This window comes from Sus scrofa, chromosome 1 (genome assembly GCF_054392235.1).
Source record: "Sus scrofa isolate SSC_HxYL_T2T_F1_AM1 chromosome 1, Sscrofa_HxYL_maternal_Yorkshire_Landrace_v2.0, whole genome shotgun sequence".
In the NCBI taxonomy this organism is placed as follows: domain Eukaryota; kingdom Metazoa; phylum Chordata; class Mammalia; order Artiodactyla; family Suidae; genus Sus; species Sus scrofa.
The window spans coordinates 272,636,617-272,650,493 of record NC_139383.1 but is presented as its reverse complement, the minus strand read 5'-3'; the positions used below and the strand labels follow the sequence as shown (position 1 = coordinate 272,650,493).

Below are 13,877 nucleotides of genomic sequence, written 5' to 3'. Positions count from 1 at the left end.
GCCCTGTTGCCCATAAGCACTCCTGATGTGAGCTGTTCCCTCCACCCGGAGCTCTCTCTTTGTGGACCCCCCCACTGACCCCCATGGCTCTGGGGTAGGGGCGGGGGGCGTACAAACCTTGGGATTTTCATGCTTCTCTGGGAGTTGCCACCCAGGCAGCCACTCGCTGCCCTCTGCTGCCCCCACCTGGGGAGAAACCACCCTGCACAAATACCTCCAGCTCCCTCCATCTGCACTTACCGCCTGGGAACTTGGTCTCTGGTCTCTTGGGGACCCCTTCCCTGCCCCCTCACCGTCCCCCACCTTCCAGTGTGAAGGCTGAGCCCTGGAAGCTCTGTCAGGGGCAATGTCATTCGGGGGAAGCAGATGAGGGGTGGGTGGGTGAGCCCCACCCACCAGAAAGTGGGCAGGGCGTGACCACTGGTTGATGCCTCCCTGTGCCAGGCACTGGACCCTCGCAGCCACCCAGTGCCCATTTCCAGATGGGGAAAGAGAGGCTCAGTGTTGGGCAACATGTCTGAGTGATCCCACAAAGGGTAGCTGTGGGGCGAGGACTCAAATCCTGCCACATCCCAGGTAGACTAGGGGATGAGCCAGTACCGTATCCCAGGGACCTGGGGGGATGTGAGGAGAGGGGGCAAGACCCCTGATAGTGTCCCACTTGCTAATCACAGAGCCTAACATCCCACTGCAACTCAAACTTCCAATTGATAAGGCTCCCTTTGTGAGAGGATTAACAGGGATTGGGGAGGTAGCCAGTGACCCCTTAATGGGGATCCAAATCATTGCTGCCCAACAGGCTCCAGGGCGGGGCCTCACAGGGATGTCCTCGAGATACCTGGGGAAGATCCCAGGGCAGAAAGGGCTGGGATGCAGAGGCTGCCCTTAATCCCCTCTCCATCCTCCCACCCAAGCTGCCACCTCCCTCGATGAGGCAGGAGTATCCAGGGCTCCTTGAAGTGGGCTCTTCCTTCCACCTCTGCCCTCAGGGACCCCCATAAGAGACATTCTAAGCTCAGATGCTGAGGGCAGGGATGGGATCCTAACAACCTTCTTAAGAAAAGCATCCCTTGTCCCCTTCCCGCCCCAGTCCTGGTCCCTGCCCACTGAAGGCGCTCCAGACCCTCTCAGCCTGGTCAGGCATGCTGCTCTGAAGGACACACAGCACTCCAGGTCTGCTCAGGCCAGCTCTGGGCCACCCTCACCTCCCTCTCTGGGAACTCCATACTCCTGTTGATACAACCTCTGATCCCATTGGCTCTAGGTGCTGCCATGGTCCTCCTTGTACTCCAGCCATTTCCTCACACTTCAGCCTCCCTCCCCCCAAATTGCTCCCAGTTCCCCCATCAGTTTCCCATCCCCCATCCCCCAGCCTCCATCCCCCAGCCTTTGCAGGGGCCCTCCGGGCTGCCTGGAATGTTCCTTCCGCCCCCTGCCTGGAAATTACTTCAAGAACCAGCTAACCCTGTTTTAATCCTCTTTGCACCAGTGCCCCGCACAGACCCTGACACATAGTTTGTGCTGATTAAAAATGCATCGAAAGAAAAAAAAGGAGGCAGAGAAGGGAGGAAGGAAAGTGAGTGAGTCCACACCCACAACAGGACTCCCAGACCAGAGCTTGACCCCACCTCTGCCACTCACAGGCTGGGGGACCCCGGGCCAGTTCCTTCTCCATGAGCCTTGATTTCCTAATCTGTAAAATGGAGCTAATGAAACCACCCTCCTATTTATTCACGGGCAGGCAGCTTCTCAGCTCCACCAGACACCACAGCCTGCTCGCAGTCCAGGCCTCAATTCAGGAGGCTCCAAAGAGCCCCTGGCCCCACCCTCCCATCCTGCACACCGTCCTGGCCAGCCCTGGCTACCCCGGGCAGCTTCTGCACTGGGCGGTCTGCCAGCGTTCCCATCTCCTACGTTCCTGCTGCAAGAAAGGGGAGTCTCCCTGCGGAGGGCGGACACAGACCAAAAGGACACAGGCCAAAATGATAGTAATTTTCCTCTGGGTTTGAACAGTTTGATAACAATTAGGATCCATAAAAGGCAGGGGAGGAGGAGGGATGAGGGTTCGGGACCCGGTCTCCACCAACCCTCTCATCAGCAGAACGATGGCCAAACACCGGGCTTGGGAGGCTTCAGCTCAGACAGTTCAACAGAGCAAAGGACGTGGGCCTCGTGGGGAAATTCCTGGTACCGCGAGGAGGAAACCCGGGCACCCAATCCGGCATCCAGCGCTACTGCCTGTCAGTCGGCCATGCTGAGAGGTTGGCATCCCTCCACCAGACTGTGGGCCACGGACACAGGTGTGTCCCACGTAAATATGTAAATGTGCATGGGCCAGAAGCAGCCTGCAGTGGTGAGGGGAGGCCCAGCAGGTGTTTCAGGCAAACCCACCTTCTCCTGGCCTCAGCTGTCCCACCTGTGCTGTGACAGGTGCATCTGACCTGGGAGCCTGCCCAGCTTTTCTGCCCCTGGCCCAACGGGAGTCACCTCAGCTGACAAGGGTCACTCGTGGGGGCAGAGAAACAGACCAGAAGGTGGCAGTGCGCCATGCGGATAGACCATCAGGGACCCCCAAGGGTAGCTGGACCCACGAATGTCCATTCCCTTCAGGCCCCTCCTCCCACGAGGGATGGGGCAGGGGGAAGGGTTCAGCTGCAGGGAAAAGAGAGCAAGAGGGGGTAAGGCGTGAAGAGCACAGGACAGGTAATGGAGCTCAGTTTCAGGCCCTGCTCCGGACTTGCTGTGTGACCTCGGGAAAGGACCCGCCCCTCTCTGAGCCTCAGTCCCTCCTCTGTAGAAGGAAGGGTTGGACCAGGTAATTTCCAACTGCGCTTCTATGGCAGTGCTGAGGAGGGTCGCCTGCAGGCCTGCACGTTTGTGTTCATGTTCCTGTTTCTGCGTGTGTGAGACAGAAAGAAAGGTGGCTGAAAATGGCGGGGGGGGGGGGTGTGCAGGGACACCACAGGAGCAGGAAGAGGGGCGAGCAGCTGGGGAAACCTGAAGTCCACATTCCAGAGATCTGCCCTCTTCACTCTCACTCACCATCCTCTCTGACTCCTGCATCCTGCAGGGGAAAGTCCAAAGGGTACACTCACTTGCTTTTCTCTCTAGGCTCCTCTCCACCATGCCTTACTCATCATCTAATCACAAAGGGCCATTGGCTTGTTCCTATCTAGTTAAATGCTGTTCTAACTGGAACACTCTTCTTCCTTTGTTCCTGACAAACTCCTACACATCCCTCAAAGCCCAGCCCCAAAGATCCCTCTTCTAGGAATTCTTCCCTACTGTCTCCAGTAAGAGGTAAGTGCCCCTCGTTCTGGGTTCTCACAGCACCCCAGGCACACCTCCAACACAGCTTCAAGACCATCTAGGGTGCACACGGCTGAGCATCCAGTAAAAGGGAGTGGTTGAAAAGAACCAAGACCTGCTGCTAGAAGCATCTGCAATCAACTAGTACTGAGTTTATCTGCAGCTTCCGCCAGCCCCTTGGGCCTTCCCCTCCCTGACACTTCTCCTTCTCCAACTCGCAAAAAATAGCCCTGAGACCTAATTTCAGCTAAACCTTCAAACACATCTCTTCACTTTCAACTTCCCGAGGAGGAATCAATTGGCTGTCAAGTTTCCCAGAGCCTCTGCCACCTCCCACACATGGGGCCCTGCCAGCTCTCCTCAAGGTCGATGCGAGGGGCTGGGGGCAGACGAAGGAGGGAGAAGGGACCCCACACCAGGATCTGGGGAGGACAGAGGGCTTAGGGGACTCATGGGGAGACTGGCAACAGTCACCATCCCCCGAACCCCCAAATCAAACTGTGAATTCCTCGAACACAGGGTGGCAGGTGAGAGGGGCAGCCTGCTGCAGCCAAGCGTCCCTGGGCTTCAGGAAGTGGGTGGATGCGTGCAGTCTGTGTGGGCCCAGCCCCCCAGCTTGCTGTCTGCCTGCCTCTGCCTCTGCCCCTTTCCCACTTCCAGGGTTCCCTACTGGTTGCAGAGAAGACAGACCTGGGTTTGAACCTTGGCTTTGCCATCTCTTTGGAGCCAGAGAGCTGAAGGCCAGAGATGGGCAGGAGGTCCCTTTGGTCACCTGCTCCCAGCTCCCTCCCTATCCCGCCCTCATCCAGGGCCCCCTACAGCTCTCAGGGAACACCTGCTAGACCTCCTAGCACCTTGTGGTCCTGGGGCACCATGCCCTCCACCTCCACCTGTGGGCAGAAGGAAGTTGTATCAGGTAGGCAAAAGGTCCCATATCTTGCCCAAGTCACAAACCTGGCATGAGGCTTAGCCCCAGGTCAGCTGACTTCATGACTCATTCTCTTAGTTACTGCATTGAAACATTTAAGTGACTACTGTATGCCCAAACCACAAAGTCCACTTCCCTCATTTAACTGAAGGGTAGGAATTCCTGTTGTGGCTCAGTGGAAACAAACCTAACTAGCATCCATGAGGACACAGGTTCAATCCCTGGCATCGACCAGTGGGTTAAGGATCTGGCGTTGCCATGAGCTGTGGTGTAGGTCACAGACAAGGCTCGGATACCGCCTTGCTATATAGCTGTATTGTAGGCCAGCGGCTATAGCTCCGGTTGGACCCCTAGCGTGGGAAACTCCATAAGCTGTGGGTGTGGCCCTGGAAAAAAAAAAAAAAAAAAAGACTGAAGGCTAAACTCCCAAGGTCCACACCCAAGGTCACATGGGTTCCAAGAGGCAGAAGTGGGACCCACACCAAGTCCCTGATGCCCTGTGGGGAGGCGGTGGTTCTAGACTGACTCACAAAAGCAGGTAAGGGACACGTGCAAGGGTGCAAGCATTTCAGATTCAGAAGTGCTCTCAGCTGGGTGGTGAGCTGGTCAAGTCCAGCCCATCTGGGGCCTTAGTTTGCATGAAGGAGGTGGAAGGAATGAGTCCTATAGATTCTGACATTGATTTTCCATTAGGCAACATCATTGCTGCTGTGAGAGGTGGTGACATCCCATCACCTGGGTTTGAAATGGCAGCGAAGATGGCAGTTCCTCAAGTATATCCTGTGGCATCTCCCCTGCCTCCCCCAGGCAAAACCATGTTCCCCGGGTTCCCTCAGGGGGCTACACGGAGCAGCAGTCAGCCACGTGCACACGAGGATGTGGCTGTGGCAGCAAGTGTGAGTTCAGGCTGCAAGGGAGAGAGTGTGCTTCTGGTCCCACACAGTGTCTGAGTCAAGTCTGTCCCTAAGGCCCAGGCCAGGTGCCACCTCTGAACTTCCCCCAAACACCCTGTCCCCTGCCCTCCACCGCGACCCTCCCAGATCTTTACAGTTCTGAAGCCAAAAGAGGAAACGCAATTTTGGATGATAATACTGGGTTTCATGGATTAAGCATCTTTCGTGGGTCCGACCTTGGCTGGCGTGTGCACGTGAGAGTCCACATTAGTCTTTCAAGGAAGGGCAATCATTGCATGTTACTGACAAGGACACGTGGCTAATGAAGTCACGGAAGAGCTAGGATTTGAACCCAGATCCCTACCTCTGAGCTCCCTCGTCTCTCCCAGCTCCGACCACCAGCCCAGGAGAGACACTCAACTCACACCACTTTCCTTAACTGCTGCACGCAGCAAAGAACCAAGGTGTTGAGGGAAAGGACACAAAAAGTAATGTCCTGCAGTCTTGGTAGCCATGCCTAGCTCTGTCACTCGGGGGCTGTGTGACACTAGGCAAATGACTTTACCTCTCTGAGCCATAGTTCCCTCATCTGAGAAATGTGGACACTGATGGTACCTCCCCTTGGGGTTGCTGTGAGAAGTGGGTAAAGTAATGGCTGAAGACACCTTGCATCCTGCAGACGCTAATCGTGCAGGTGGGACTGTGAGTTGAGGAGGAGCTGGTGGCTTACAAGGTAAGCCAAGCTCTGGCCTGAGCCACAGGTGGTTTCAGTACCAGGAAACAGCAAAGACGCCACTCTGGGGGAAAAAAGCCAGGCCCCACTGGCAATTAAAGAGCTGCAAATTATAGCAACTTCAAGGTGTGGTGATACCCCCATTAGAGCAGCAAAAGAAAGGGAAATGGGTAAAAAGGGATGCCAAGGGGGTTTTGGGGAGGGTGTCAGGGAAGGGTCCCCCCCTCTTCTGGTTCCACTCCAGCTGGAAAGCACTTGCTCTATCTCTGGGGTCAGGAAGACCTGGGTTCAAATCTTGGCTCCACCATTACAAGCGGTTGGAGCTGAAGTGAGTGACTTCACCTCTCTGAGCCTCAGTTTTCTCATCTGTAAAATAGGGTGATCAAAGTATCGGCTTCAGGGTTGTCTAAAGGATTAAAAGAGACTGCGTAGGTGGGACTGTGAACACTGTGCAAGTGGCTACCTTATGATTAATCACCATTTCCTAAGGTACCTTGAAGGCTTAGCCCTGGAGGCTGTGGCCTGGGAGTGCAGGACTTGGCCTCTGCTCTGGCTGACTCCATCAGGGTCTCCCAGGTACCAGCATCCCCTGCAGCTGAAGAATCATCTTTCAAAGGCGCTGGTCTAACCTAGGGAAGAACCTGGAATCCTTTCTCCGCACAGGTCCCCTCTCCTCCTCATTGCCTAAAGGCTGCTCTGATCCAGAGCCTGAGGCTCAGAACTACCTCTTAGAGGAAGCTGTTAAAAATGCAGATGTCCAGGTTCCACCTCTGGACCACTGCACTGAAATCTTGAGGGGGCGCAAAATTCTACTTTGAAACCATTTTTTTTTTTTTTTGTCTTTTTGCTATTTCTTGGGCCGCTCCCGTGGCATATGGAGGTTCCCAGGCTAGGAGTCTAATTGAAGCCGTAGCCACCAGCCTACACCAGAGCCACAGCAACACGGGATCCGAAGCCGCGTCTGCAACCTGCACCACAGCTCACGGTAATGCCGGATCGTCAACCCACTGAGCAAGGGCAGGGACCGAACCCGCAACCTCATGGTTCCTAGTCGGATTCGTTAACCACTGCGCCACGACGGGAACTCCTGAAACCATTATTATGACATGCAGACAGGTGGGGGGATCAGTGGCCCTGGAGAAAGCCCCATCCCTCAGACTGGCATTAGAGGCTCCACTTGACCCAGATCCAGCCCAGGTTCTCAGCCTCACCTCCTAACCTGACCTCCAGACCCCTCAACTCCAGTCCCACCAAGGCTTTCACCATTCCACAGATACGTCAATTTCCAGTGTGCCTCCATGCCTTTGCAACAGCTATGTCCCCTACCTGGAACTCATGTCCCTGCCTTCACACTTGCTAAGGACCCTTCAAGACCCGGCTCAAAAGTCAGCTCCGAGGCCGGGGGGGTGGAGTGGGGTGGGGGGAGGGCACCTTTCACAGTCCACTCCCAGGTCACCTGGAACCCCTGGACCACATCTTACAGCAACAGCCAGGCCTGTGCCTCTCTTTCCCCAGAAGGCCCGGTCCTGGTCTCTTGAACTTCAGCTCAAGTATCACCTCCCAACCACACCACCTCAAGGAAGCCCTCCTGCTTTTCCCTATCACAGCAGTTGACTTTTCTCCTTCACAGCACATAGCTCCAACACAAGATTAGGAACTCATAAGGTCAAGGGCTTTATCCATCCCTGCTCTCTTGGCCAGCTCCTCCCACTCAGCCCCAGTGTGTAGAAAGGTGCCTGGGACACGGCAGGCACACCATAAAAATGGTGAAGTGAATGAAGGAGTGGATGAACAAATGATCAAATATCCATTTCCCCCATAGACCATGAGCTCTCAGAGGAAAAGAACGTGCCTACTTCAACCTATTTCTCCAGTGGCCGCCGGAGCCGGGACAGAGGCGTTGTAGTACTGTGCTGGAAGGGGGAGCAAAGGGACATCGAGCTGCAGATGCGTGGGAGGACGGCCGGAACACAGAGGGACACGGAGAGTCAGATGCGAAGGGTCACTGGGTTCCGTTTCCGTAAAGTCCTCTAGGTTCAAAATCAAGGAGTATGCGCTTGGGGACTACTTTAATCAATAGCTAAGACAGATTGCGTTGTATCGATTCTAAGACATCAATTGTAAGATAATGGCATTATTTTATGCCACCAAGAAAGAAAAAACATGGCAATTAAATTGTGACGCACCACAGACTGCAATATGAGAGGCAATAAAACGTGGGGACCGAAAGGGTGCATCTTAGGGCAGCGAGGGGTGTGCGCGCATGCGTGAGGGCACCTTGCTCTGACTCTAGCACCTCTTTCTCCAGGTCAGCTGGGCTCTCGGCCTCTGTGGCCTGCAGGGCTGTCTGTCCTCCGTCTGCCCCCTCCCTCATAGGACGGGACCCCCGTGTGGCCCCCAGGGGTGGGGGTGAGCCACAGAGAGGGGAGCAGCTGAGCGATCGGATACCTAGAACAAGGGAGGCTGGATGGTCTCCCGGTCCGTGAGGCTCCAGGAAGGGGGGCCGCGGGGTCACAGAGCAGCACCCCGGGCCAGGTGGCGATGGTGACGCAGAGATAGTTACCGTGACCCGGAAGGGCGTGGCGGCTGAGGGCTCCATGCTGGGGCTCTTCTCCGACAGGCTGCCAGGCAGGCTGCGCCGGGAGCCCGGCCTTTCTTGGGGCGACTCTGTTAACAAAGGGAGAGAGAGAGAGAGGTGAGCATGGACAATCGAGGCCACCCAGTCAGGGCCTCCTGTCATTCCCATCAGGCTAGCAATACACAACTGGTGGCCATAAAGTGGAAAACAGTTTAGCAGTTCCCCCCAAAGTTAAAGACAGAATGACCACGTGACACAGCAATTCCACCCCTATACCCCCAGAGAACTGAAAACTGGAACACAGACAAATATCTGTATGCAAATATCCATAGCGGCATATTTCATAATAGCCAAAAAGGTACCCAGTGTCCATCAAGAGACAAAGGATAAACAACAGTCTGGTAGCTCCCTACAATGGAAGGTTAATTCCATCATTAAAAGAATGAAAGTTCTGGGAGTTCCCTTCATGGCTCAGGGGTTAATGAACCCGATTAGCATCCATGAGGATACAGGTTTGATCCCTGGCCTTGCTCACTGGGTTAAGGATCTGGTGTTGCTATGAGGTGTGGTGTAGGCTGCAGACATGGCTGGGATTCTGAGGTGCTGTAGGTCGGTGGCTATAGCCCTGTTTGGACCCCTAGCCTGGGAACCTCCGTATGACCAGGTGCGGCCCTAAAGAAAAAAAAAAATGAAATGAATGAAAGTTCTGATACAGACTGCAACCTGAATGAACCTTGAAAACACACTGAGTGACATAAACCAGACACAAAAGGACAAATACAGTACAATTCCACTCATGTAAAATACCTAATGGTAGAGAGTTTCCGTTTGGAATGATGGGAAAGATTTAGAAATGGATAGTGGTGATGGTTGCACAACCCTGTAATGTGCTTAATACCACTGAGTTGTCCCCTTAGAAATGATCAAAATGGCAAATCTCATGTGTATATTTCACATATATTTATCGCAATTTTTTTTAAAAAGTCTCCCCAAACCAGAATTCAAGCCATAGGTACTGTGATGTGTGATAATGAGCTCCCTGCTATTTAGAAGTTTACAAGCAGTCCCTTCAAATATGAGACTCCCTGACCTCTGGCTTCCAGTTTGGACCTTCTCCTCCTAAGGCTTTAAACTTGAGAGGAGTGCAGGGGCCAGGCAGGGAACAGAGTCAAGGGTAGGTAGTGGCCAGCTGCTCAGCTCCAGCTGGTTATTTTGGCAGAGCAGTGGGGGGCCTTGAGTTCCCTTTGTGGCTCAGTGGGTTGAGGATCCAGCACTGTCACTGCTATGGTTCGGTCACTGCTGCGGCACAGGTTCAATCCCTAGCCCAGGAACTTCTGTATGTGCAGCCAAAAAAATGGGGGGTGGGGGCATGTGTGGGCAGTGCAGCCAAAGCTTCTTATGGTTCAGGAGAACCTGGAAATCTGTGTGGGGGGGTGTTAATATGAAATATTCAGATTTTCAAATGGTGACAGCTCATTCAAAACTTTTAGCCATAGCCTGAGCACATACCCATTTAAACAGCCAGGGTCAGTCCACCTGACCACTCTTTGCTGGTTCCCCCACACCAGGCTTGGCATTGGCCACCTCTTTTCCACTGCTCCATCTGTGGCCCCCAGAGGCCTCCCTTCCTGCTCCCCCCAGCCTGACCCACCCAGCATGCCCTAGAGGAAACCCTACCCCCAGCTCTCAGCCCCCTTATGGCTCCTATAGCAACAGCCAAGCCGGGGGAGCCTATCAGCATTCTCACTTTGCACATACTGTGTATGTCTGTGTGTGTGTGTGTGTGTGTGTGTGTGTGTGTGTGTCCTCTGTTTGACGGTGGAACTCCTAATGCCCACGCCAAAGCTGGCTGCATCTCCGCATCCCCAGCGCCCTGCATGGAGCCTGGTGGGCGGGGGCTGCTGAGGAAAGACCTGTTGACTCACAAGGAAGAAACAGGATGGGGTGGAGATTTCCCTGGTTCACTCGAACACAACAGGTGCAGTCAGAGGCACATGCCCAGCAAACACACACACACACACACACACGCGTTCATAGCCACTTAGACACTTCAACGGGTACCTGGTCAGGTCCATCCCCGGTACACGTGCACGTGTGGACATCTGCACACACACACAGGACAGGTGAGGCAGGCAGGCTTTCCCAGAAGGCAGAAGATGCTGCCAGGGGCAGTGCTGCACTTTCTGGCCCATTCTCTCCATGCAGCCCGATTGGACAGGGGTCCTCAGATGCATAGAAGGACAGAGCTGAGCCCCCTTACCCCACTAGGGCAGGCCAGTGCTGAGCTCTGGCAGGCGGGCAAGCAGGCAGACCCACTCTGGGACTGGGGGAAGTGAGCCACCCACAGGGACGGGTTCAGGCCCGGCTGCCCACCAGGCAGAAGAGCTTCTAGAAGGGCTTCCCCTTCAGCCCAGTGACTGCCATTTCTCAGGGCCTCTCTGCTTCCCTTGTGGTGCTTTCTATCCAGAATCTTTCTCACTCCTTTGCCATGGTCTCTGCTTGTCACACTCCAGGGAAGGCCCACTCTTTCTGGAGGTTTCCCCAGGAAATCTCTTTCTGCACCAGCTTCCCCTACCCCCACCCCCCGCTGCCTTCATCTCTGCCTCCATCCCCAGCACCTCCCATCTCACTGTCACACCCACCTTGGGGTCCACCATAAGTAACCACTGTGTCCCAGCCATGTCTGAGGCACTGCCCTCAGCCTCCAGAAGCCTCTCTCCCTGATACACACACACCTGGCCACAGCGTCACTGTCCCTTCCTGGGCAGGAGACACTCGGAAGCCCCAGCAGGACACAAGGAGCCCGGTGAGGCTGCCTCTCCTCTAAGATCAAGACTGACGTCCCGAAAACCTGTGCAGAACACCACTCTTGTTGGCTGGGTCTGAGCCTGGAGTCTCTTACGGTTGCTTGGTCCAACCACCCATTTTTCAGATGAGGAAGCTAAGACCAGAGGACAGAACTTGTCCACTAGCCCCTAACCTGACAGATACACAGCAAGGACCCTCTTGAGTGCTCCCAAAGTAGACGTTAACTCCAATTCTGACACCCTGGGGAGATTTCTAAGTACTTCGGGTTTGACATGGTCAAATTAAAATCGATTTTTGCTCAAACGCTTCAAATTAAACAAACAAACAAAGCCCAGACTGCACCCCATCTACATAGAAAGGTAGAAACCCAGCGAAGAGGCTGCGGGGCAAGACCAGGTAGGTGTCCCTGCTCCCTCCTGTGCTCCAAAGGAAGGCAAACCTTGGTACCTTTCTGGTCAGCTTCCACGTGGCCTCAGTTCATTCTTCATCCTTCTCCACCCCGCCTCCTGCCCCAGGGGCCTGATCCATGTAGATCATACCAGCTAAGCTTCTGGGCCCTCCAGCTTTCATGGGGTTTGGCCAATGGGGACCCCCGGCAGGAGGTCAGGGGAGGGAGAAGAGTGGCCTGGGCTGGCTGCCTCCCTTCACCGAAGGCCCCGATACCATCAGGATGACCCGTCTCCTGGGCTCTTGCCTCCCAGTAACCATGCTGTCCTGCCTTCCTTTGGGCCTTGGTGGGCCAGCCCAGCTGTCACTAGCTCTGGGGTCCTGGGCTCCTCTTCCCCACACCCGCCCACAACTCAAGTCATCCTACTGAAAGTGCCATCTGCTTCCCGCTGGACTCCTGCTGACCCACCAGGCCTCACTCACAGAGCTGTCAGGACCTCTTTTACATGCAGATGGGGAAACCAGGCCCTGAGGGAAGCTGTGACCATCCAGGGGTCACACTGATGCTGAACCGCCAGGGCAGAGTCCCAGGCCCCTCTCTCTCCTGACCTGACACCCCAAACAGCTCCCCCCAACAAGGAGCCAGGAGCTGACATAAGCTCCAAACACAATAATAATAATAATAATAATAATAATAATAATGATAATAATAATAGCCACTACAAGGATTGCTGGGGTACGGATCACTGTTTCTCTACCTTTTATTTTATGTTATGGCCATACCTATGGCACATGGAAATTCTCAGGTCAGAGACTAAATCCAAGCCACAGCTGTGACCTATGCCACAGCTGAGGCAATACTGGGCTGGGCAATGCCACACCGGGGATTGCACTCACGCCACCCCAGCAACTTGACCTGCTGCAGTCAGATTCTTAACCCACTGCCCCACAGTGGGAACTCCTCTCTAACTTTTATTCATTATCATCCCCTCTAAGGAGTCTTTTTAGTTTCCTAGTTCACACACACACACACCCCAAAATTCTAATACTATAGGTATACAATAAGTACCTTTTAGGTACTATATGTATATTAGGCTTTATACCGAAAAGGTGAAGTTTCTTTCACCTCCCCTTCCAAATATAATCCCCACATAACAATTTGGACAGCTATGGTGAGCTCCACTTTCCAGGTGAATAAACTGAGGTTCTGAGAAGCAAAAGTGACTTTTTCTAAAGAAGCAAGAATATATGTTGAAAGTCTGAATTCTTGAATTCCCCTACAGAGTGTCCGTGAGGATGCAGCTTTGATCCCTGGGCTCATTCAGGGGGTTAAGGATCTGACGTTGCTGCAGACTGCAGCATAGGTCACAGATGTGGCTCAGATCTGGTGTGGCTATGGCTGTGGTGTAGGCCAGCAGCCACAGCTCCAATTCATCCCGAGCCTGGGAACTTCCATATGCCACAAGTGTGGCTGGAAAAAGAAAAAAAAAAAAAAGACTATATTCTGAAAATCCCTTAAACTGACCACCACCACAGCCCCCACCTGCCAAGCCCACACTTAGGAGCTTAGAGAAAGCTGAGGGTGCCTGGAGCGTGGGATAGGGAGAGGAGGGCCAGGCTGGAACTAGGAGGCTGGATTTAACCTTGACTCTGCTGTGTGACTCCAGGCCAGTCTCTTTCCATCCCTGAGCTCATGACTCATCATCAATCCAGTGATTCTGGGAATAAGAGCAGTGACCATCTCTCTTCCCAACCACAAGAAAAGAAAAGAAAAGGAAAGAGAAAGGAATGGAAGGGAAGGGAAGAGAAAAAAAGAAAAGGAAAAGAAAGAGGGAAAAAAAAAAGATAAGAAAAGAAAGGAGAAAAGAAAAGAAAAAACCCACTCTTTATTTTACACAGGCAAAGAAGGCAGAAAGCTGACCTGAGTTCTAAATCAGCTTCTAAAAACACAGCTGCCTCTGGCCTTTGATTTAGCAGCAAGCCTCTTCTGATCTGAGGAAGGAGACCCTCGGTGCTTTGGCTCATGCCCCCCAAACACGAAGCAACACACAGCTGGTACGAGCGGGACCCCAGAGAAGTTGAATGAGTTTGCTAACATCTTGCAGAATGAAGGTGGAGCCCCCCCCCCGGCCCCGTCACCCCCCGCCGCCGCCGCCGCCAGGGACAGACCCCAGGAAGGGAGAACAGGCTGCCTTCCTGGTCTCCCCCAGACCTTGGAGCACTGGTTCAGGAGTCTTCCCT

General features: G+C 54.0%; 1 protein-coding gene across 24 annotated transcripts in view; it reads right to left on the bottom strand.

Annotated features, from left to right (window-relative positions):
• The window catches only part of DAB2IP (DAB2 interacting protein), a 199,580-nt gene that overhangs the window by 94,405 nt on the left and 91,298 nt on the right, over positions 1–13,877 (bottom strand). For 16 of the 24 annotated variants that reach the window (XM_084994515.1, XM_084994544.1, XM_084994538.1 and 13 more), the window contains exon 2: positions 8,427–8,530. In XM_084994515.1, the coding sequence (XP_084850641.1) occupies positions 8,427–8,530 (104 nt within the window). Of the gene's footprint in view, positions 1–8,311; positions 8,531–13,877 lie in introns of all 24 variants that reach the window. The other 8 variants (XM_084994499.1, XM_084994668.1, XM_084994717.1 and 5 more) reach the window with 1 other exon arrangement.